The sequence below is a fragment of the Micropterus dolomieu genome, linkage group LG03 (genome assembly GCF_021292245.1).
Source record: "Micropterus dolomieu isolate WLL.071019.BEF.003 ecotype Adirondacks linkage group LG03, ASM2129224v1, whole genome shotgun sequence".
NCBI lineage: Eukaryota > Metazoa > Chordata > Actinopteri > Centrarchiformes > Centrarchidae > Micropterus > Micropterus dolomieu.
In genome coordinates this window covers 3,786,510-3,808,445 of record NC_060152.1, presented here as the reverse complement: position 1 = coordinate 3,808,445, position 21,936 = coordinate 3,786,510, and the positions used below count along the sequence as shown (strand labels likewise).

General features: G+C 40.2%; 1 protein-coding gene across 1 annotated transcript in view; it reads left to right on the top strand.

The window, feature by feature from the left end:
• The window catches only part of LOC123968364 (protein PTHB1-like), a 42,266-nt gene extending 25,216 nt beyond the window's left edge, over positions 1-17,050 (top strand). The window contains exons 10-14 of the mRNA XM_046045084.1: positions 13,415-13,596; positions 14,261-14,337; positions 14,439-14,492; positions 14,664-14,766; positions 16,977-17,050. Coding sequence (XP_045901040.1) covers positions 13,415-13,596; positions 14,261-14,337; positions 14,439-14,492; positions 14,664-14,766; positions 16,977-17,035 — 475 coding nt within the window. The 3' untranslated portion in view covers positions 17,036-17,050. The remainder of the gene's footprint in view (positions 1-13,414; positions 13,597-14,260; positions 14,338-14,438; positions 14,493-14,663; positions 14,767-16,976) is intronic.
• Positions 17,051-21,936: the final 4,886 nt, after the last annotated feature.

Sequence of the window (21,936 nt, the reverse complement as noted above, 5' to 3'; positions counted from 1 at the left end):
CTGTATTTTAATACATGTTGATCTTTTTACACAAGACATCGACTAAAACTCAGCCTGTATATTTTGTTAGAAAAAATTAAGAAATTGTGTTTCAAGAGACAGCTTTCTTTACTGAGTAGCTTGTATAATAGCCCCTCTACAGTCTGATAGACTCCCTGGGGCTGCAAGCCATTCACTCTATAGGGGAGTGTTAAGAACGACGTGTGTGAATGAGTCGTTAAAATCTTTGCTTGATCCACTAGAGGCACTGCTGAGTATGGACTTAAACACTCACACACCTGCAGGTCCCCTCTTGACAATAGTTTAAAAAATTTACCAGATGGTTTTAGACATGATTTTAGCATGATTTAAAGCATGTCCAACAGGGGACCTAAAAAATGTCCCCTGTTCACTTTTTAGTCCCCTCTTAGTGGGTGTGTAACGACGTCGAGGTCCACTGTTAGATAGGTTGGTAAGTGCACACACACACACACACACACTCAGCACACATCAAGCGCTGCTCCTGTTGCCTCTGTTCTTGCTATCTGCCAGAGCTTATAACACTGGGGCTGTGTGGACCAGCATGGAGTTTGGATGATCCTAGCTGCTCTACTGTTTGTACTCTGTCTACACCAACTTCACAGCCCGCGACTGCGAGCAAACACCCGACCTCACAGCTCAATATGCTTCCAAAGATCACACCAGCAACTCCTTTAGATCGGAAAATAAGCAAACAGCTCCTGTTATCAGACATGTCTACAGTGTCTACCTAGTACTGTGCAACAGTGATCACAGCTCTTATGCGCATACATATTGCTCAAAATGATTTTGGAATTGGACTGGGTCAAGAAAACACATTTCCAAACCCAGAAGGGCAGTCAACGCATTCAAAAAAGAGACAAAAATGCTCTTTGTCAAGCAATTAGATGCAGCGAGCTAGTTATTATCGTGGTTGTTGAAGCGTGCCGAGCATCTGCACCCTTTGCTCCTTTGTATTTTGAGCTCAACACCTCCTGCGCCTACTTTCCCTCGTCCAAATCAGACGGCGATGCTTCTTCTTTCCCTCAGCAGATTAAGTGTGGGCGAGGTAAAAAGGAACAGAGCGAGGCAGAGAAAAAAAGACGAGTAGGACCACCGGGAATAAGAATAGCCGCCCCGGCCTGTCTTACAATAACATGCTCTTATTAGACTCAATAACATCTCCAAAAACACAACTACTCCCATCTAATTCTCTCGCCATCTATCCCTCTTTCTTCTTCGTCTCTCCCCTCGCTCCACTTTGCCTCTCACACTTGCCACCGGGGAGTGGCTCGCTCCTCGTCCTATCTCGCTTCCCGTTGCTCTCAACGTAGCTCACATTGTTTATCTTTCACTCCTCTCACTCGTCCTCGTCCAGCTGCCACCCTGGCCTCTCTCATCTCCCCCGATCGTTTGTTTTCTGATTTCCATTTGCTCTGCGATACCCCCTTTCTTTTCATCTCTCGCTCTTTCCCCCTCTGTCTTAATCTACCACTGGCTAGCCTCTTGCTGTGAGAGTTTATTAGTAACCTCTTTTATACCTCGGCTCCAAGCCCAGCATGTTTTATACCAATTGCACTGAGTAGTCCTGCGCTTCTCTTTCTGTGTTTCACTCTCTCTCTCTCTCTCTCTATTTGCCTTCCTCTATCTTTCTGTCATTTCTCTGTCACAGGATATAGTAGCACTTCTTCTGTTAAATTATATCTCTCTCCCCCTCCTCTCTCCCATCTGTGTTATAAATAATGGTTGGATTAGGCTGACTTTTTGTTTTGCTCACTATTAGGGAGCGGATCAATTCCACAAATTGAGTGGATGGGGAAGCGAATACACACTCACACACACACACACACACACACGAATCCAGGCACACAGCCCTTCTGTCCTCCAAAATGCCACAGTGACAAAGACGACACAAACACAGGCATTGTCCTTGTTTTTCCACTGCTGCCCCCCCCAGAACAGTCTTCCTCTCATCCATTTTCAACATCCCTTTCTTTAAGCCTTAAGCCTTTTGCACTTCAGTTGACCCCTCTCCGCTTCCTTTCTATTTCTTTATCTTCAAATCCTTTATGCTTGACTGTAACAAAATACGCTAATTTTTTTATTGGTGCCTGTGTTTATCCGACTATGGGTTTATGTGCGCTTTTAAGGTAACAATTACTTCTCGTTTGTTTGCGTCTGGTCTCGTTTGAAGTACCATATAAACACAAACACACACTTAAACCTCACAATTGCTCATAAGAAAATCACTACTCATAGTGACACCATGGTCCATTTCAGTCCATTTAACACCAGATTTTTCAAATTAGCATTTCAATCGGTGCAATTGTTGCCTGTTCTGTGACACAGCTTTTGTTTTAAAATCCATCTTAGCCCCTTCCCTAAAGCTATCCCAACTGCTTATTGCTTGAAACTATCTTAACTCCACATAGCACCAAGCTCCTTGATGCATAAAAATCATCCTCACTTGTAGATACTTATGCTATTAGCTAGACTATTCTTACACCTTTGGGTCCTTGTATATCTAGCCCTTTATTGCGTGTGTAAACTATTTCCCTCGACCATTTTTCCTTTTTTCCAAGCACAAATATGAAGGAGAAACACTTTGAATTCAGGACATTTTAATTGTTCTTTCATCCACAAGAAGGTTAGGGTTTGATTTAAGGGTTACATTTAATGAGCGTTCAATGAGCATTAGCATCTAGTTTGAGTAAGAAGTGTGGTGGGGAGGGCTTATATATTTGGTACTATGGTAAGGGTTAGGGTTAGAATTTAGGTTAGACCAATAGAAAGTAGCAATATGGATTTTTATACAGCATATGCTGCAGGTTATTACTTTAAGGAACGCATGTAAGGACTCAATGGCAATAGAAGGCTCTCAGGCAATCGTATATTATCATCAGATATAGATGCCCATGCATTTCTTTCCTTTGTATTTGCACATTTGTGTATGTCCATGAAATAAATTAAATTAACCTCGCTCCAGCGCTCCTCCTCATCTACCTCCTCATCTGTCCTCGTGCAACCTCTCATTATCCCCAGTCCACCTCCCTCCTTCGCTCTCTCCCGGCCTCTCTGCCCTCGCCGCTTCCCCCGCTCCTGTAACGATCTGACCATTACAGTTGCTGCCGTTCCAGCCCTGGTTTCACGGGGTGTCTGGGATCTGAATGAGTGTGTGCGTGTGTGTTGCTGTGAGGCCTCATTGACACAGGCTGGGATCCAGGGACACCAATAGAGACGTACTCTAGCATGAGTTTTTACATACAAAAACACATAATCAAGCATATTACACCCACACTTGAGCACATTTTGACATACATACAGTACTGCCACAAATTTTTTTTTCTATACGGAAAGTGAATTTTATAATGTAATCAAAATTTTGGTTTTGCAAATTTGGAAATGCTTGGTCACCACATGGCTGTAGCACTATGTGAAATTGAGAAAGACCTTTAAGACACACCGACTCACAATAAAAGACTGTATCATTACAATGTGAAAAAAACCCACTCTCTCAGTAATTCTGCCCTTTCTACTCCAACCACATAAGAGTGGGATTTGATGCCAGTAAATATTAGAGAACTGAATACCTCACTTTCATTTGATGAGCAAAAACATCAGCGTAATCAGAGTTCGGAGCATATCGGAGGAGTGCATGCTTTCAGCTTTTAAATTGTGTGGCAAGTCACATATTTCTAATGAATGAGTTGGATTGCACTTGGAGCAATAATAGAAACTACACTACTAGAAAATCTGGTGGTGGTTTTCAAATTCAGCTCTATTTTTCTAATATTATTCTGGGACCTTTGGTCTGGGTAGTTTTATTGCAGCGTTTATAGCTTTTATATCTGTTTTGGTATGTGTCTCCTTTGTTATGTGTAATATAAAATAATGTGTCTAACTTCAGTTAATATGTAATACTCTAGAGGTTGCCCCAATTTAGCATTCTGGTATTGGGGGACTGCAGATGAAAATAGGTCAGTCTCGGCTATTTCTGGCACATAAATGCTCAAAATGTAACAAAAAAAAGTATACTACCTCTGATAAACAGATAATACAAATACAAACTAGATTTGGTGTTCTGCACATCTGCATGGTTGTACCTTAATTTGTTTAGATAGATTGTTCATATTTATTTATTGCTTAAAGGTTTAAGAAACAGCTTGTTTTTATTTTTACATAAGAGAGACAAGTGAGACACACACAAACATAGATACTTTTCATGTGTATTGGTATTTACAGAACTGTGGAGTATATTACCTTGTGGACGTAATGTAATATTTTCCTATTTGTGAGTTTATGAGTTCCAGATGGAGGCGCAGAGAAACAATAACTTGAGTGTAGAGAATCTCTGTTGTCGCCTCCATTCAGACACCAGCGTTCCCATTAAGTAATGCTGGCAGGTCTGTCACTACCCACCGCTCTCCATCTCATACATAACAATACCACCTTAATTGGAATGCTACTTCGACAGTTGCAATACAATCCCGGTGAAAACACACAAACACAGCAAGTACAAAGTGAGAACAACACACCCTGAAAAAAAAAAAGCAGTGGCTGGTCAAAGTGAGTGGAACTTTTGTAACTTAACAAAACAACTTTTCTCAACATGTGTCACAGGAACGATTTATCTTCCTGCTGTGTATGTCAGTGCAGTGTGTGTGAGAGTGCAGTTATCTCTGGGATCTGCCATGCAGTGGCTTTGCCAAGAGCCTGGCTTCGTTTCACCACGGCGTTTGTGTGTGTGTGTGTGTGTGTGTGTGTGTGTGTGTGTGTGTGTGTGTGTGTGTGTGTGTGTTTGTGTGTGTGTGGAAGTTCGTGTGCAGTCATTGATCTGTAATCAAACATTTTTTACATGCATGGAGATCTTCCTGTTTGTGCTGTTATCAGCAGCCATTTATCTCGCCTTGTCTGTCCTGACAGGTTAATCTGATGGCGGAGTAGCAAATTCTACCTCCGTTACCGAGCTGTCAGACCTTCAGCTCCGACTGGTTTTTGCAACTTCACCGCGCCCATATTTCCCCTGCATTCATGCAACTAAACTAAAAATTACTGTTGGCAAACATCAACATGTTGATGTTTAAAATCGTCTTGGAATGTGACTGATGGAAGTTTTCCACCCAAACACGATCATAACAAAAATGACTTTGGCTGCCCATCCACAAACTAGTAAATAAATGTACCTGCTAAGAATACTTCTGATGGCTAAACTATTTGTATACCATTTGTATACATCACAAAATCCCACCACTACATCAAACTACATCAGTAACTGTTTTCATTGTATTTGAATAAGGCATCATATCATGTTTGAAAGTGGGCTGTCACCAATTAATGTAGGTTTAGTTAACATTGCTTTACTCCGATGATAGCAGAGAAAATTATTTTACATTGTTTACCCTGATCACGTCAGCCACTAGAAACTGGGCATGTTTAATCACAGGTATCAACTATCTACACTGTCTCTGTAACTGAAGTTATATTTAAATACGACTAATTATATTTGCCAAATACATTTTAAAGGTAATTTAATTGTTGCTTGCATTATGTTGAACGTGTACAGATAGTTTGGGCTACAAAACACACAAGTGTAGAATTGAGATCCACAAATAAAAACTGGATTCACAAATGTCTGTTCAAAAGTTGTAAAGGTCAACAAGACATTCACAAATGCTGTTCTCTTATTTGTAATATATGTAGTCACAGATATGTTTTTATTTGTAGAATTTGCTTGTGGATCTGTTTCATATTGGCAAAATATTTTTTGACGCCCTGTGGGGTCATGTGTGGGTGAGGCCAATCTCTATCCCTTGCAGGTGAAGAGCAAACTGATAGCAGTAACTCTGGGCTAAAGGGCTAATTGCCAGGTCAGACCTCCCTGCGGGCCGGCCCCCCGGTTGCCCCTTTAGTTTGGTTTTCTTTGGTTTTGGACTGTTGCTTTGTGGTATTTATCTTGTTTTTGCATACTACAACACCTTCACACATATACATTCATGCAACCATCATCCTGCACAGACACTACTGAAACCACAAACTACATACCTCATATTAAATATGTGAGTTTGAAATACTTCTTAATTTGGTTAATTTTGGTTTAAATAAACATATTTTGTTAAACGTCTACCATGGTGTTTCTCCCTTTTGTTCTGGCCTTTTGAGCACGTTTACACACAGATTGTCAATAAACAAACAATATTGAGACAAATATCTCCATAACAATCTTACCCTAACCTTATTTTAATTGCGGCAGATGCCTGCACATGACCATAAACACTGCTTTAGTTGCTATGAGCAGATGAGCTGGATAACAAATGCTCCGTATGAAACTTCAGATACTTCCATTAAAAATGCTTCTTTTGATAGGTTGTTAAAAAACATATTCAAGGTGGCATTATGGTTCTCTAAACATATTTGCTGTTGCAAATTAGTAGTACACAAACATTTTTAGAGATGCAAATATCTGTTTAAAAAGCAGTTGTTGCAGTGTTTCACTTTTTTTTATAAAACCACAAAACACAAATCAGGCCTTGTGCAGACCCGAAACAAACCTAAACAATGTGTACAAATTGAATAGATACATCAAAATGTTTTTAATTTGCACTTTAATTTGTTCTTCTGGGATAAAAAGAAAGATTTATAGTCATACTTTCTTTTAGAATAAAAACAAATGAATGTCACCAATTTCTTTAGTCACATTCCAGATTTCCAGCCCTCCACTGCAGTGGGTAACATGTGAAACAACTTTTCATCACCTGAAGTTCTGAGATGGCAACATAGGGTGAAAGAAGGTGATTATTAAGAAGTGAGTAAAAAAGCTGGCCATGCGGCCATAGCTGCATCCCGCTCTAAAGCCTCCTCCAACACCGTACCACCACGTCTTCATCCATCAACCTCAAGAGGCAAATATTCTCTCCGCAATCGTTGTATCCACATTAGCGATGCAGCATTAAAGAGGTCATATCATGCTTTTTGGCTTTTCCCCTCTCCGTTATTGAGTTATATACCTTTTTTGCGCATGTAATGGGTTTGCAAAGTGAAAAAGCCCAAAGTCCACCCCAAAGGGAGTTTCCATCTCCCACAGAAAACTCTGCTCTGAACTGCCTGAAAACAGCTCATTTGTAGTCCAGCCGTTTCCCTTTGATCCCTGTGACGTCACATCAAAATGCGCGTCATAATGCTCGCCTAGCGGCTACTCCGACACGACCCTCAAAAACACTGGTGGATAAACACTGAGCTGCAGCACACATCTCTCCTCTCCCTTCCAAACACTAGCTACCCTCCAGGCAGTCAATGGACATAAAGTTGTTACTGTGATGTAGAGACAGAGCTCAGTTAAAACTTTATGGATGAAAGACACATTTGTTACAGATTAATAACTCGCCACTCTGAAACTCTTGCCCCAGTCCATGTTGCTAAGCTGGTAAGGGGATATTCAGCTAAACCGAAAACTGAAAATAAGCATAATATGACCACTTAAAGGGAAAGGGGAAATCTAGACATATGGTATGATAATGTTCTTGCTAAAGTACTTAAGTAGGTAGGATTACACAGTACTTGTATAATTGTGCACACTTCAGTGAGTTACATATTTAAATGCTCATTTGCTTTTATGCAGTATGCTTGAGTGTCGCTTACAAAACCATGCATCATCAAATCTAGAGTATGACTCTGCAATACTTCACTAGTATTACTGATGTCACTATTGCCTGCTGGGAGTTCTTCTCTGCAATATAATTTGACAATTCCAAACTTCATTTGTTTCAGTGAGCACTTTAAAGTTTATTGATTTGGATTAAATAGACCCATAATAGCTCTTGGCTAGCTCAAAGCGAGAACTGGGCTATTCACTGTGTTCCAGGAGTGGAAGAGGAGCTGAGCCAGCCTTCACTTTTGCTTCCTCCATTCCCTTATAGCCATTACACATGGCAATAAACCCAGCCAAGCGCAAAACAAAAAACTGTGTTGAGCTTTTTCCCAAGCGCTAAGCTAGCTGACGGTCGACACAGCGCCAAATAGCTCTCTCTTTTTCCCCGTCTCTTACTTTCTCGCCCGCTCCCAGTACCTTCCGATCCTTTTCATCTTTCCATCTTTCCCTCAGCCTCCCTCCTTCCACTCCTCTTCATTTTCTTTGTCCTGTCAAAGGGTTTCAAGCTCAATAAAATACTATCTGTCAGCGTGCGATGGAGTAGGTGTATCCGACACGATATTGACACAACCTTGACATGGCGTGGGCCGAGCGTTGAGGTAATGGGGAGGCAGGGAGCTTCAGCAGCAAATAACCGACAGGCCCACCGAGAGACGCAGTGATAGAAAGAGACAAGAGATTGAGTCTCTATAGTAATGTTAAAATAAAGTTGGTTTGACAATACCTTTGCTCTTTTCCTGCAGAACACTGGATTCTGTTTGGTGCTGGGCTCTTTTGTTCTGTGCTGAGACATACTGCGTTATATCCTTTTTTCTGCAACAGGCGGCCCGGTTTTGTTATTTAATTTTTCATTTTCATATAGTGAGCTGTTCAATTCTGCTTTGTCCGTCTTCTTTTGCTCCTTACTGTTTTTTCTTTCCATTCTCTCTTCATCCTTTGTGGATATTGTACTCAATATTGTCCCTGCCTCAATCCATTAAAAATCCTCTTAAAAAATAATTTGTGCTCAACATGTAAGAATGTAAAAATGGTCAAATAAATAACAGAAGGGATGCCAGCCTCCACGTTACTCAGTGCTGATTGCGCGAGGCCTCCTCGTCCTCACAATGGCTGTCGTGTACGAATGCATATTGTACAGTACATTGAATATTACAATGTGTCCATGATGAAAAGCCTACAGGAAATGGAGAGATTTAGCAGGAGAGCATCTCCCTGGATGCTCCTAATTACAAGAAAAAGATGAAACGTGCCAAGTCTCCATCCTTGCATGGTACTATTTTCCAAAATGAGGGATTGAGAGCGAGTGCTGTAATAGGGGGAGCGAATGTGTACGTCTGAGAGCACGAAGAGAGACGCCGACACTGTGAGATGCTGCATTGCCCACAGGCCAGCATCTGTTAGCAGAGTTATAACCATGGTGGAAACACCACATAATACAGAGCGACAGAGAGAGGAGGAGGGGAAGGAGGGGAGAGAGTAACTGGCAAAAAGGAGGAGGAAATTGAGAAAAATCCGTTGATGCAGACAAAAACAGACAAAAGACAAAAGCTTGTATCTGTCTCACATAGACAACGGCAAACTCTTATTATTCCTCCTCTACCATCTTGAATCCAGTGGAGAGCATCGTGAATATCTTATATTGTTTCTTGCTGAAGTGTCTCTGTGATAAAGCCACTCCGACGCTCTGATGTATTTCATCTAGTTCGCCATCAACAAGCGCAAAGCATCGAGATACAACTTCCTCCGCTGCTGGCATCACTCTAACTAATGCCCCTTTATGTCTTCTTGTCCATTTTTCTTGTCCTTCACTCTTCAGACACTAAAAATAATCTCTGGCAGCCGAGAATATACATTTGTCTTGGGAATACTGTTTGACATCCAAGTCATTTTCAGCTCTTAAGCGACACATTCAATTAAAAGACATTAATTAAAAGCTCATTCAGTAAACTGCTATTCACTGAGCCAGTGGAGAACCACTTTTTTTGTGGAGCCAGTCTTACAGGCACTTAATCAAAAGTCTGATACAGAACCATTGTTTTGCTTTGTGAATACAGTGGTCAGCAGGGACAGTAACTTTCATAGATGAAGTTTAACAAGCATTTGATGTTTCGTCTGTATTCATTTCAGACTCTGCATGCTGTATAGTTAAGCAGTAGAGGTATATGGAGTTTACAATATCCTGGATGAGATGATGATAATTTTCTAATTATGAGAAACACAATGCTGAGAGTGAATCCTGGTCATTGTTGTTTAATCTATCAATACTGATTTCATTCATTTTATGTTTGTCTATAGAATGATATTTAGAGACACAAGCATAGAGCATTTAGAAACATTTCTTGTTATGACTGTATAAACATCATATATATATATATATATATATATATATATATATATATATATATATATATATGTGTGTGTGTGTGTACATATTTTGCAAACATGTAGTTTGTAATATGGTTAGTTTGCTGTCCATGTAGAGTGAACTAGATATCTGCGTGTTGTGTATATGCTCTGATAATGCTAATCCTACAATTCTTTAGACACTGAAGTCAGAAGAACGACTTCACAACTCATGAAATGGGACCATCCGAGGAGCATGTGAATGCACCATGAGCCACTGGTTGCAATTCACAACCCTCACCCCTAGATGCCATTAAAACAAACACACTGAACCTTTAAGGATATCTTTAATACAAAACTTTGTAATGGGAATTGACAGTGGGAAATACTTGTAGAATAACAACATCTCAGTTATTAAGTGTTATATTTTAAACTAGTAAAATGTCACTCAAAGAGACATTATTACATTACACACAATCCTTGTTGGCATATTATGTCAGTACAAAGTTTGTACCCCTAATTAGTAGCTGCTGGTAACATTAGCAATCCTTCACCAGCACTGGCAGAGATACAATGTCGTACATGAATAAGAGATTTATTCCTATTCTGTGGCAGTAATGACACACATGGCCCCAACGATAAGTGTGCTATATTTAGAGCAGAAGCAAGATATGTAGGGCTGAGGAACAGTAACGTCAAGTTTAACCACAATAAACAACCTGGCTGTTTTCCCAAAGACACACGCATTTACACACATTAAATATTTTATCTTACAGGAAACAACAAACCACACAACTTTGGAGGAAGCTTGTAGACATGCTGTTACTGGATGGACTGTGTCTCATTTTCTGATACAATCACACACACATATATGCTTGCATTTACACAACACAGGTAAATACACAGCAGGTGTTTGTAGTGTTTATCAGCTTGTGAAATCCAGTGTGTGACTTTTGACAGGAAATGATCCGGCAATGTCTTCCAGCTGGCCAATCGGAGCCGAGCAGGGAGTGGCCAGCTGTAGCCAATCATTTGTCTTTTTCCAAACAACTCCAATCACACCGCAATTTGATACAATTACAAATGGGAAAACACAAACATGGTTGAAAAATGATGTGGTTTCGGGGTGGGTGTGTGTGTGTGTGTGTGTGTGTGTGTGTGTGTTTTAGATGCATGAGATAGTGCGTGTCTGGGTAGTTGTTTGGTTTAGTTTGAGGCTGTGTTGTCTTAAAGCACTTGATAGTCATCGTCTTGTTCAGTGTGTCGGTGGTACACTGCTGTGTAGAGTGTGGGAGAGGAACACACACACTAATACACACAAAACAAACACACTCCAACAGGTCACTGTGAATATCTGTGATATATAGCAGTGCTCTGGGAGTTTGTTTTTGGGAGACGGTATTGAATTTTATTACTTGATCAGGCTCTATTTCTAAACTGTCCTCACCAACTACAATTCCAAATTTGGAGCCAATCAGAAACAAACCTGTGGAGTATCAGAACCTGACATGCTTAAATTGATGTTTAAGAAAAGAAAAAGATTTGAAAGGACCCCAAGGAAAAGTTGACCCATAGAAACAGAAAACTAACACCGGCAGCAGAATGATGCGACAACAATTAAAAACAATATTGTGCACGTCACAGTTCACACTCTTATCTCATTGTGCTAGACTGATAGCTGTATCAGATTATTCTCATTCAAGTACACGCGGTACTTAAAAAGTGAAAAATGTCTGATCACTTATTCTTCGTCCCAAAATTCCACCAAATGTCACTGAACTCTGTAGCATAACCTCCTTGTAGAAGGTGATGACAATTATTGTTTTATCTATGTTCAGGTTTTAGTATCCAGTACACCAGTAGTACCCATAGGGCCATGGCTAAGCTTTTCAGAAAGAAGATGATGATTGACTCTGGTCTAGTCACTAAGCTTTTAGATGGATGTGCAGGCTTAAGTGTGGTTGTCTTTTATGTAGGCTCCCTACTTGTATTGCTCTGGTAATATATGTTACATCCTGTAGTTTTTATTGTTACATAATGCTATTTCTGTATCTACCGGTAACATCTCTAACAGCAGCTGCTCTGCGTTTCCTCGCCTCTTTTTGTCTGTTCATATTTATGTTCAACAATCTTTCTCTAACAAGTGGTGAGAACTCATTTTTAGTGAGGCTGAGGTAGGGTTTCCCTCTTAAAGCGAAAGTGAGATTGTTTTTATGAATCCATGTTTCTATAGCGTTTTGTCATGTCTGTATAAATGTGAGACTATGACTCCATTTATACTATGCGTCTTTAGCGGATTGGGTAGATATCTGATCTCAAAGAAGTATTCAAGACAGACTGAATTCAGATTGCTTCTTAAAGCAACTCTGGAGGAGCATTCTAGCCAGATGTTGAAAAGGGAAAAACATGCATCCATCTCTCCAAGACACATGCGTAATATTTACTCCTCCCATAGTGTAACTATGTCTGTATGCAGTCTGTGGAAATATCCCTATCTTTATATATTTGCACTCTCCTACTTTGTACTGCAACTGCTGCACAACAATTTCCCTCTGGATAAATGATCCTATCTTATTATAAAATGATACTGAATTAGCCGCTGTTCTCGATCTCAATAAAAACAACAAGAAAAAAAGGCTCCTGTGATTTCAACACATATGATGAAATACAAGGTGTGTCCAGCTGCTGTGGCATTTATCTGATCCCTTGTCAGTTCAACCACTGAATGATCTGTATGGTTGTGGGAGCCCTTGAAGAAAATGTGTCTTGTTCGTAGTTCATTCATGTATTTGTGTTAGCTTATGGATAGTTCGAAGCTAACACTGTAACCAATATTGATTGATGTTAGATTTGTAATCTGGCCAACAGAGATGCATACCGGTATATTAAGTGTCTCATCTGGATTGTGTCCGGATACAAGACCCTTGGAATGGCGTGCGTGTGTGTGTGTGTGTGAGAGAGAGAGAGTAAGTGTTTCTGCAGCAATTTAAGTGAAAGTTTTATTCTCCCTCAGACACCCTCCTGTGCAGGTGTGGAGCCAGCCGCTGCACTAGACCTGAACCCCTGGCGTGTGTGTGGGTGTGCGTGTGTGTGTGCGCGTGTGCGCTATTGCCTCAGTGGACTGGAACTACAACACATCTGCAACCAGTTAACACACAGGACACACACACACACACACACACACACACACACACACACACACACACACACACACACACACACACACACACACACACACACACACACACACACAGAGGGAGTTAAAATCCATTATTCCATCACTCAGCATATCCTCATACTCTCCCTCTTTCTATCTCCTTCTGTTTTCATCAAAGCATTAAATGAACTGTAGAACAAACTTCTAAAACTGAACTACAGAAGGTATTTTAGTTTTATATTCTGTCAAGTTAACTCCTCTCCTCTCTTCAGGGAGTTAAAAGGAGTCGTGGTCAGTCTGAGTTCTGACGGTAACCTCCTGTGCTCCTACATGGGTACGGACCCCTCCTTCTTCTCCACGCCCAAGGTGGATGCCCGAGAGGCTGACTATGAGCAGGTGGATGCTGAGATGAAGAAGTTACAGAAGTTCATCAGAGAGGCCACCAGGACTCAGGGTAGGAGAGTGCTCGTAGTTTAATACAGATTATGTGACGGTTAGATTAAACATATTACATCAGAGCACTAGAGTCTAATAAAAGTCACTAGAACTGCAAAGACCATGAATTGAAACTCCTGAAAGATGAAGATGCTCCAAGGTAGTCTTCAGATACAACCACTAGTTGGATATAATGCGGGATGCCAATTAAATCTTAACTGGTTGAAAGTATTAGCTAAAACAGACTGGTGGCCACAAGATTTTACATTTTACAAGTTTTAAATCATTTGTTGTTTACTTAATTTACATTTTTTTTGTGAATTAATTATCCAGAATACGGACAAATGGCGAAACTGATGTCATATAGTTGCTTGCCTACATTTACTCATTTAGCTGACGCTTATCCAAAGTGACTGAAAATTGCTGTATATGTCAGAGGTCGCACACCTCTGGAGCAAAAAAAACTGATGTTTGCAGACATAACAAGTTTCAAGCTATCTTACGGTGTTTGTTTACAAAATATTCCTCATTTTGAGAATCTAATGACGTGTATTTGTGAAATCCCTACTGAGGAACAACATTGGTTTAATATTTTCGGATAAAACTTGTCTGTTGTGGCTCCAGCCCCCCGTGACCCTGTACACAAGATAAACATTTGACGATGTCCTCTGTTGTCATTTTAGACATCCTGCCTAAAACGGACAGTGAGGAGGACCTGATTATTACAGCTGCTGTGTCCTCCAGCATGGACAGCCAATCGGTAAACACACATACAAGACTCACAGAGACACGTGCACACATTTACAACCATAAGCACACACACACTGATGGACTTGTCATTCTCTTTCTCTCTGTTTACAGCAAGCTCTAATCCAAGATATTGATGGTCTGCCCGTCTCTTCAGTAACCATTCAAGTGAGCAGTGGCCCGCACATCGATCAGTCATGTTCTTTTCTCTTCCCCTTGTCTCATCATGGCCAATTTTTTTTTCTTTTTCTCTAAATTTTCTCTCTCACACATCTTAACCTGTATTTCCCTCCCCATCCACGTCTCACTCCTATAATCTGTGTTTCTCTCTCTCTCCAGGTGAAGGTGAAGGCCTGTTGTGTTGTACAGTCCTCTAAGCTGACCGTCAGCATTCAGCCTCCTCTGGCCGTCACTCAGGATCAGTTTGTTCTGGAGCCCATGGGTCAGTCCAAAGCAGCTTTTTTGTCTGTGTGTGTGTGCTTGTATATTTTTTTTAAAATTTGTTTTACTTTGTCCTCGTTATTGTACACTCTACTGTATTTATAAGCCAACAATACAGACGCCCAGATTATGCACCATTTTAACTATCAAAGTGGAGATGGACACACCCTAAATGCACTTGCGCCATGCACTTTTAGACCATGCACTATAGATCAGCATGTAAATGCACTTATCAGTGTGCAACAGTCAGTACTGTATGCAATAATCTTGAATTGCTCTGGTGAACTAGGAAACAATTTTAGTTACTACATTAGAAACACATAATAGAGTAAACTGATTAAAAGTTCACTCTAATAAAAAAACAAATATTACTCACTAACCTTTTTAACTGAGACTGGAAGAGAAGGTATAGAAAGAATAAACAAATACATCAAATCTGACAACCAAAACTTTATTTTATGACATTACTTAGGATAAAAGAAACGGCAGACATTTACTGTATTAAATGACATTGTCAAAAGAATACTAAACTAACTTTTTACAACATTTTGTCTGCTCCTCTCCTCTCCTCCATCACATCCTCCTCCACAGTCTGAAAACAGACAATACACTAGGGAGTGACTGAGTGAGAGGTGTGTGTGTTGCTGTGTATTTGTTCAGCGCATATCAGCCACTGTGTGTTCTGCCTTCTAGCTGTTTGGTTAGACTTGGTCACCTCGATGGCGGTAACTTTTATCTGAATCACCCAGACACTGCGTACACACAACCTCCTAACCCCAGACACTGATATCTGTTGTCGGTTCATTAAAAGAACATCACCCATCTTGTAACACATCATTTGCCCTTCGCTTTGAGTCAGTTTCCTCTGTTTAACTCTTCCCACCTTTTGTGTGCATGTTTTTCAATTTACGGAGTGTGTAATGTAAACCAGTAGGGGAAGGCCTTTACCGAGGCTCCTTATGGTACTGTGAGAACACCCCTGTGGCCCCATTGGGAGTTGAACCTCTAACCCTGGCGGTGTCTGTGCCTCGCTCTGATTGTTGGTCTACATATGGAGTGGGACTCACACCTACAGTTTCTGTGGTCTGAACCCCAAGTGGAAAAGTTTCCTTTGTAGCATTTTTTGTATTTGACTCGTTTTGGCTTAAGCTGCCAAATTATAAGCAAACCGCAACTTGGAAAGAAAAATTAAGTGAGTCATAAGTAGCAAGAGTCTTTCTTAGACAGATTTTCTGAGAACTATCCGGACAAATAGATCCAGTTCTTTAAACTTACTGTTCTTAACACTCTCTTCTGTTTTGAGTTGAACATATTACTAGTCAGTCCAGACATTTGTTCTAGTTTTGTTATGCTCTGCTTTCCAAGCTGCCAGATGTTGACATTTGTCTTTGTGTTACCCAGAATCCACTGCATTTTGTTGCCTTTTTGTAGTTATTTCCTGACTTAAGTGCACGTCAACCAGATTTCAAATGCCTTTGTTCTTACTTATCAAAACACAAAAAAACAGAGGGCGTTTTCAAACTTGGAATAGTCCAGGAAATCGGACTTGGGTCCTCCTTAAAATGATGGTCATGTTTTGCGATGAGCAACTGCAGTGAGTCAAAATGGTCCACAACCCTCGAGGGTGAATAAAGTTAAGGTTGAAATCATCATAACATCCATTAGTCTTTACCAGCAGTCATTTCACCTTCGTGGTCCAAATGAAATCTTTCACATCTGATGAAGGTTTTATATCTCTTCTCATGCTAGAAAACCTTCTTTGAAAGTGTTGCTACAATAAGCCTTACCTTGTCGCTTTTCCCCCAACCACCTGTTCCGAGGAGAGGAGAAGCAGTCATTCGTTTTGTCTTGTCATTACTTAAAAATATTATTTAATTTCAATTTTTTTTCTTCTTCATTTTAGGCATTGAGTTGTTGTTTTCATCTATAGCGACTTCCAGTAATTGCATCAGTAGAATAAATTTAAATTCCCTTTTTTATATCCTACAACAGGATATTTCTCTCAACAGTATTGGAATGTTATTTCAGGACCACCTGGTTGGTTGGAATTTACAATTTACCATTTAGTACAAACAAAATACTGTCAAATAATCTTGTAATTCTCACTATGGGGGTGTAAATCCCACTAGTTATTATTCAGAATAAGGTCATATGTCAAATGAAATGCTTCACAATGATGTCGGCATAAATTCTTTGAAGCTGTGTACACAGGCACAGAAGCTGGACCAACACCAGAAAAACGACATTTCCCCCCCCAACACTGCTCCTGACATTTGCTGAAACCATCATCCATCAAAGAGGAGTAGTCACTACTTTTTTGAGAGGGACCAGTATGGATAGCGAATTTATGATTTCAAGATGTGTGCAGCATTCTCAGGCGGCTGGAACACCATCCATTTATTGTGAGCCCTGAATCAAACTGACCACTGCTTTCCCATGATTCATGATGCGTCCATTCTTAAATGTAATGCATTTTACCACAGTGCATTCTTATCTGTACGTTTATTGTACACGACCTCTACAAATGTTAATTCAAACATGATGCGCTTTTTTGCACAATACGCAGTATATTTCCTATAAACTCAGTTTCCTCCATTAATAATAATGACAGTTATTTTTTATATGACTTAGATTTCAAGTTTTGGCACATTTTAAAATGCACGTTTTGTATTTCATTTTTCTTTGCTTTAGTATGTCCTTATGTTTAGTATTTTCATCTTTCCAACATATTTCTTTTTTTTCCAAACATGTTATAATGTTGGAATTGTAAATTGTTATTACATGCAGAACCCTTATTTGCATTATTTATTAATATTCTGGAGGAAGCCAATTTGCCCAAATAAAGTCCACATGTAACCAGTTTGGTAATTGGCTTTTTACATAATAAACGTGTGCTTGATAAAGGCTTGAAAGAAGGAAAGTAATGCTCGGCAGGGCAGCCGATCACTGCACCCAATTATGCAGCATTGTGTTCAGTTCCAGCCAAAGTCTGACTATAAAACGGAAACAACGTGGTCTCCATAAGTCTAAATAAGTTGGTTTCCATCGATGAACAGTTTACTGTTTGTGAAATTATAGAGAATAGAGAATTTTTTTTATCTCAGTTTCCAATGTGAAGCTAAATGAACAAGGCTAATCAATCGTAAACATTTATCACTCTTACAATATTATATGTTCTTAAACAGTTAGTTAACCAACCGATTCAACATATGACTAAAGTAACACAAGTGCATGGACTTGAATGACTCGTTTCTCATTTTCTCCCACCCACCACTGATCCATGCAACATAGACTAAGTTAATAGAAACTTGGTTTCGGGAAGTAGTTTGCATTAGCAGTGATAGCTTCCATGTCTAAACAGACAATGAAAGCGTGCCAACAAAAACTCAAACTTAATCAAAAGTAAAATAATTGAAGAACGTGCCTAAAAAGGATAACAAATGGGCTTCTGGATTCTGCGTTCGGGTGGTTTGGTTCTGCAGAGGTTTTCTTTTTGGCAGTAGCTCTCAAAGTTTCACTGTTTATATGGAAGATCAGAGGCTGTGACTCACTCCACCGTCACGTTTACACCACTAAAGAGACCATTTGTTTACATGAGTTTAGGTAGCGGTCAAATGGGTTATATTCAGAAGCCTCTTAGGCGCACACACACACACACGCACAGTTACAGATATACACACCCAAGTTCTATAAATACTCTCATGTACATATCCATGGACACATAACATAGCATAGCATAAACAAATGCATGTGTCACCCCAATGTACTGTGTGTGTGTGTGTGTGTGTGTGTGTGTGTGTGTGTGTGTGTTTTATGTCATGCTCTTTTCTCTTAGCTTAACACAGAAATCTGGCGCTGGCTTCCATGTGTCAATCAACAGCTCTCTCCTGCGAAACATGAGAGTAGCTGAACGCAAACACAAACGCTTTCTGTCTTTTTCTTTCTTTCTCCCCGCTCTCTTCTCCTCCTTACCTCCCTAAGTGACCCCTCACTGGCCTTCTTTGGCCCAGAATGGCCCGGCTCAGCCCTTGAGCTGCAGGACCACCGTTGCTGACCCTTAGTAGTCACATTTGGCCCCGAACGGAGTGTTTCACATCCGTTAGTCCTGGAAAATTAGGACGAAATAAATTGATGGAGGCTCTGTGAGTTTTAATGAATGCTGGGACTTGGCTCAGAGGAGCTGGATCCCAGTCACACAGTCAGAGTTTACTCTGTGATTTTGTCCAGAAAATCGCACCCTGCTTTATGGATTGCAGGGGAAGTGGCTGAGCTTTAGATGGAATGCTGCCTGGTATAAACTGTATATAAGTACAGTAGTTAGTACATGTAAATTGTGCACCATTTAAAAGTCAAAAATGACTTCTATAACCAGGAAATGTTCAAAAATTCATTTGAATGTTTCTGGAATCGACAGCCACATAGTTCTGGTATCATTTATGACTGTTTCTGGGTAGAAAAACAACCAGAGCTGTAGATGAGATTAAGAATGGGGACGTTATCTTTATGTGCCACATCCAGAACAATTGCCATGAAAATGCAGACAAATGTGGATGAGATTGATGCATCAGGTTGTTGTAAGTAAACTTATAACAACTCTTAAATTGATTGGCACTCTCACTCTAACCCTGTACACTTTGCCAATTGTTGTTTGAAGTGGGTCTGAATGTTGGACTGAAGGAAAGTTTATATGTACAGCACATTTCAACAACCAGACAATTCAAAGTGCTTTGCATCAAGCATTAAAACTACCTTGGGTAATACAAGGTAGTTTTAATACATTTAAATACAGTTAAACAAGAGTTCAATAGAAAATAAAAACAAGATAAAACAGAACAGTAAAAGTTACAGTGTAGTGTAAGATATTATTTAAAAGCCTTAAAATGTATTTAATAAAGGCAGCAGCAAAAAGAAAATTCTTCAGCCTCGATTTAAAAAAAACAAAGTTTTTCTGTTTTTTTTGTTCCAGATATATGGAGCATAGAAACTGAACGCTGCTTCTCCATGTTTAGTTTTGACTCTGGGGACAGAGGGCAGACCTGTATGAATGACACCATAAATGTATATTGTCCCTAAACCATATTCAGTGCTTTATTAACAAGCAGTTATATTTTAAAATCAATTCAGACTGGCAGTGTAAAGACCTCACAACTGGAGCGATGCGACCCACTTTTTTGGTCTTAGCGAGGACTGGAGCAGCAGCGTTCTGAATCAGCTGCAGCTGTCTGTTAGTTTTTTTTAATTTTTAGGGAGACCTGTAAAGACACCGTTAAAGTTGTCGAGTTGACTGATGATAAATGCACGGGCATATTTTTCCAGATACTGCTGAGACCTTTAATCCTTGATATGTTCTTCAGGTGATGGTAGGCTAACTGTACAATTGCCTTAATGTGGTTGTTGAAAGTCATGTAGAGTACAAGCCCCTCGCTTCTCTTATGCTCCTGTTTCTCCTTTACCCTTATTTTTAAACTGATGTCATTTGATGACTCATTTGAACCTTTTCTTTTGCACACTATAAACAATAGCAAAGAAAGAGAACAGATAGAAATGGCTGTGACAAAGCAACGGGTGTTTTGGGGAAAATGTGGCAGCAATTTAGAGAAACACTAGCAACACTAATAACATCAACACTGCGGGTGTGACACCTCCCATGTCTGTTTCTCATTGCTTCATCTCAAACTTTCTCTCTCTGTCTCCATCACCTGCTTATTTTGTCCGTCCTGCATTGCAACACACTAATGTATCTTTACAGTCCCTTGCACAGATGTGCACACAACAAACCACATGTTCAAACACACACTTAACTTTTTCACTCTTACAAGACACATCTCCCTTGGAAAAGTATATGTTTTTGTCCTTCTACTACAGTTGGTGTGTGTGTGTGCGCGTGTGCGTGTGAGAGTGTGTGCTGCTGCTGTCCCATGTGTGTTTGATTCTCTGGCTCGGTGTGCGTCCGCACTTGTCTCTGTGTAATATTTGTGTGTGTTCACTATAAGTGTGAATGTCAACTCATGTTTATTTCCTTTTTGAAGGGGTTTGTCACAAAGTGCTTTACAGAAAACAGAGGACAATAAAAGTGGGGATATTTGGGTGCTGTTCAGTGTTGGAGGGTTTGGTTGTAGGAGGAGGGGTGGAGAGGTAGCGCCTTCTGACTTTTATTGTTATTCCAATTTTTATTCGTCTCAGATGGTGGTTCAATCCCCTGTTCACCGCACACTGCCTCCTTTGTTCTCTCTCTCTTTGCTACTCTCATTCTGTCTCTCCCTTTTTCTCTTTTCCTCTTTTCCTTTCTGTGCTTCCTCTCTTTCATTTGTCATGCTGTCCCCCAATGTCTTTATTCCTTCCTTCTCTCGTTCCCCTCTGCATCCTTCTCTTCCCGTCTTCCACTTTCCTCTTTCCTCTACTGCTGCTGTCTTTTTTTTTTTTTACTTCCCATCCTTTCCTTCTCTCTGTATCGGTCTGCAGCACTCTTCCTCTCCTTCATCACACACATGCACACTTATCAAGAACACAGCATAATTTTCACACACATGACTTTCCCTCTGCAAGGTCAATGTTTTACTAAAATTTGAATAATTTGGATCAAAAATTAAAAAAACATGTTTTCAAATTTTTGTTTTGAAAATAAAACCCTGCATGTTGGACATTTTATCTCTGTGATGTAAGTGATTTGACCTGATCCTGACCTGTAGAGGTCAAAGGTGAATGTTAACAGCAACACCCAAGGCCACTTCAGTTAAAGCAGTTGCAGACCAGGAATGGCTCAGAACAAATTTACCTAACAGATTTGTTTTTCTTTCGATGTTTTTGTTTTTATATCATTTGCACATGGCAAAGAAAGGGCGCGCGCGCACACACACACACACACACACACACACACACACACACACACACACACACACACACACACACACACACACACACACACACACACACACACACACACACACACACAAACCCTTTCCTTGCTCCTTGTGTGGGATCAATTCCCATCTTCACTCCTCTAGACCTTTCACCTCCCCTAAAAAGTCAGTATACTCTGTTTAACCTGAGCTGTCAAGTACTATAACCTGGGGATAGCTACAGCTCCACACACACACACACACACACACACACACACACACACACACACACACACACACACACACACACACACACACACATACAAAGAAGC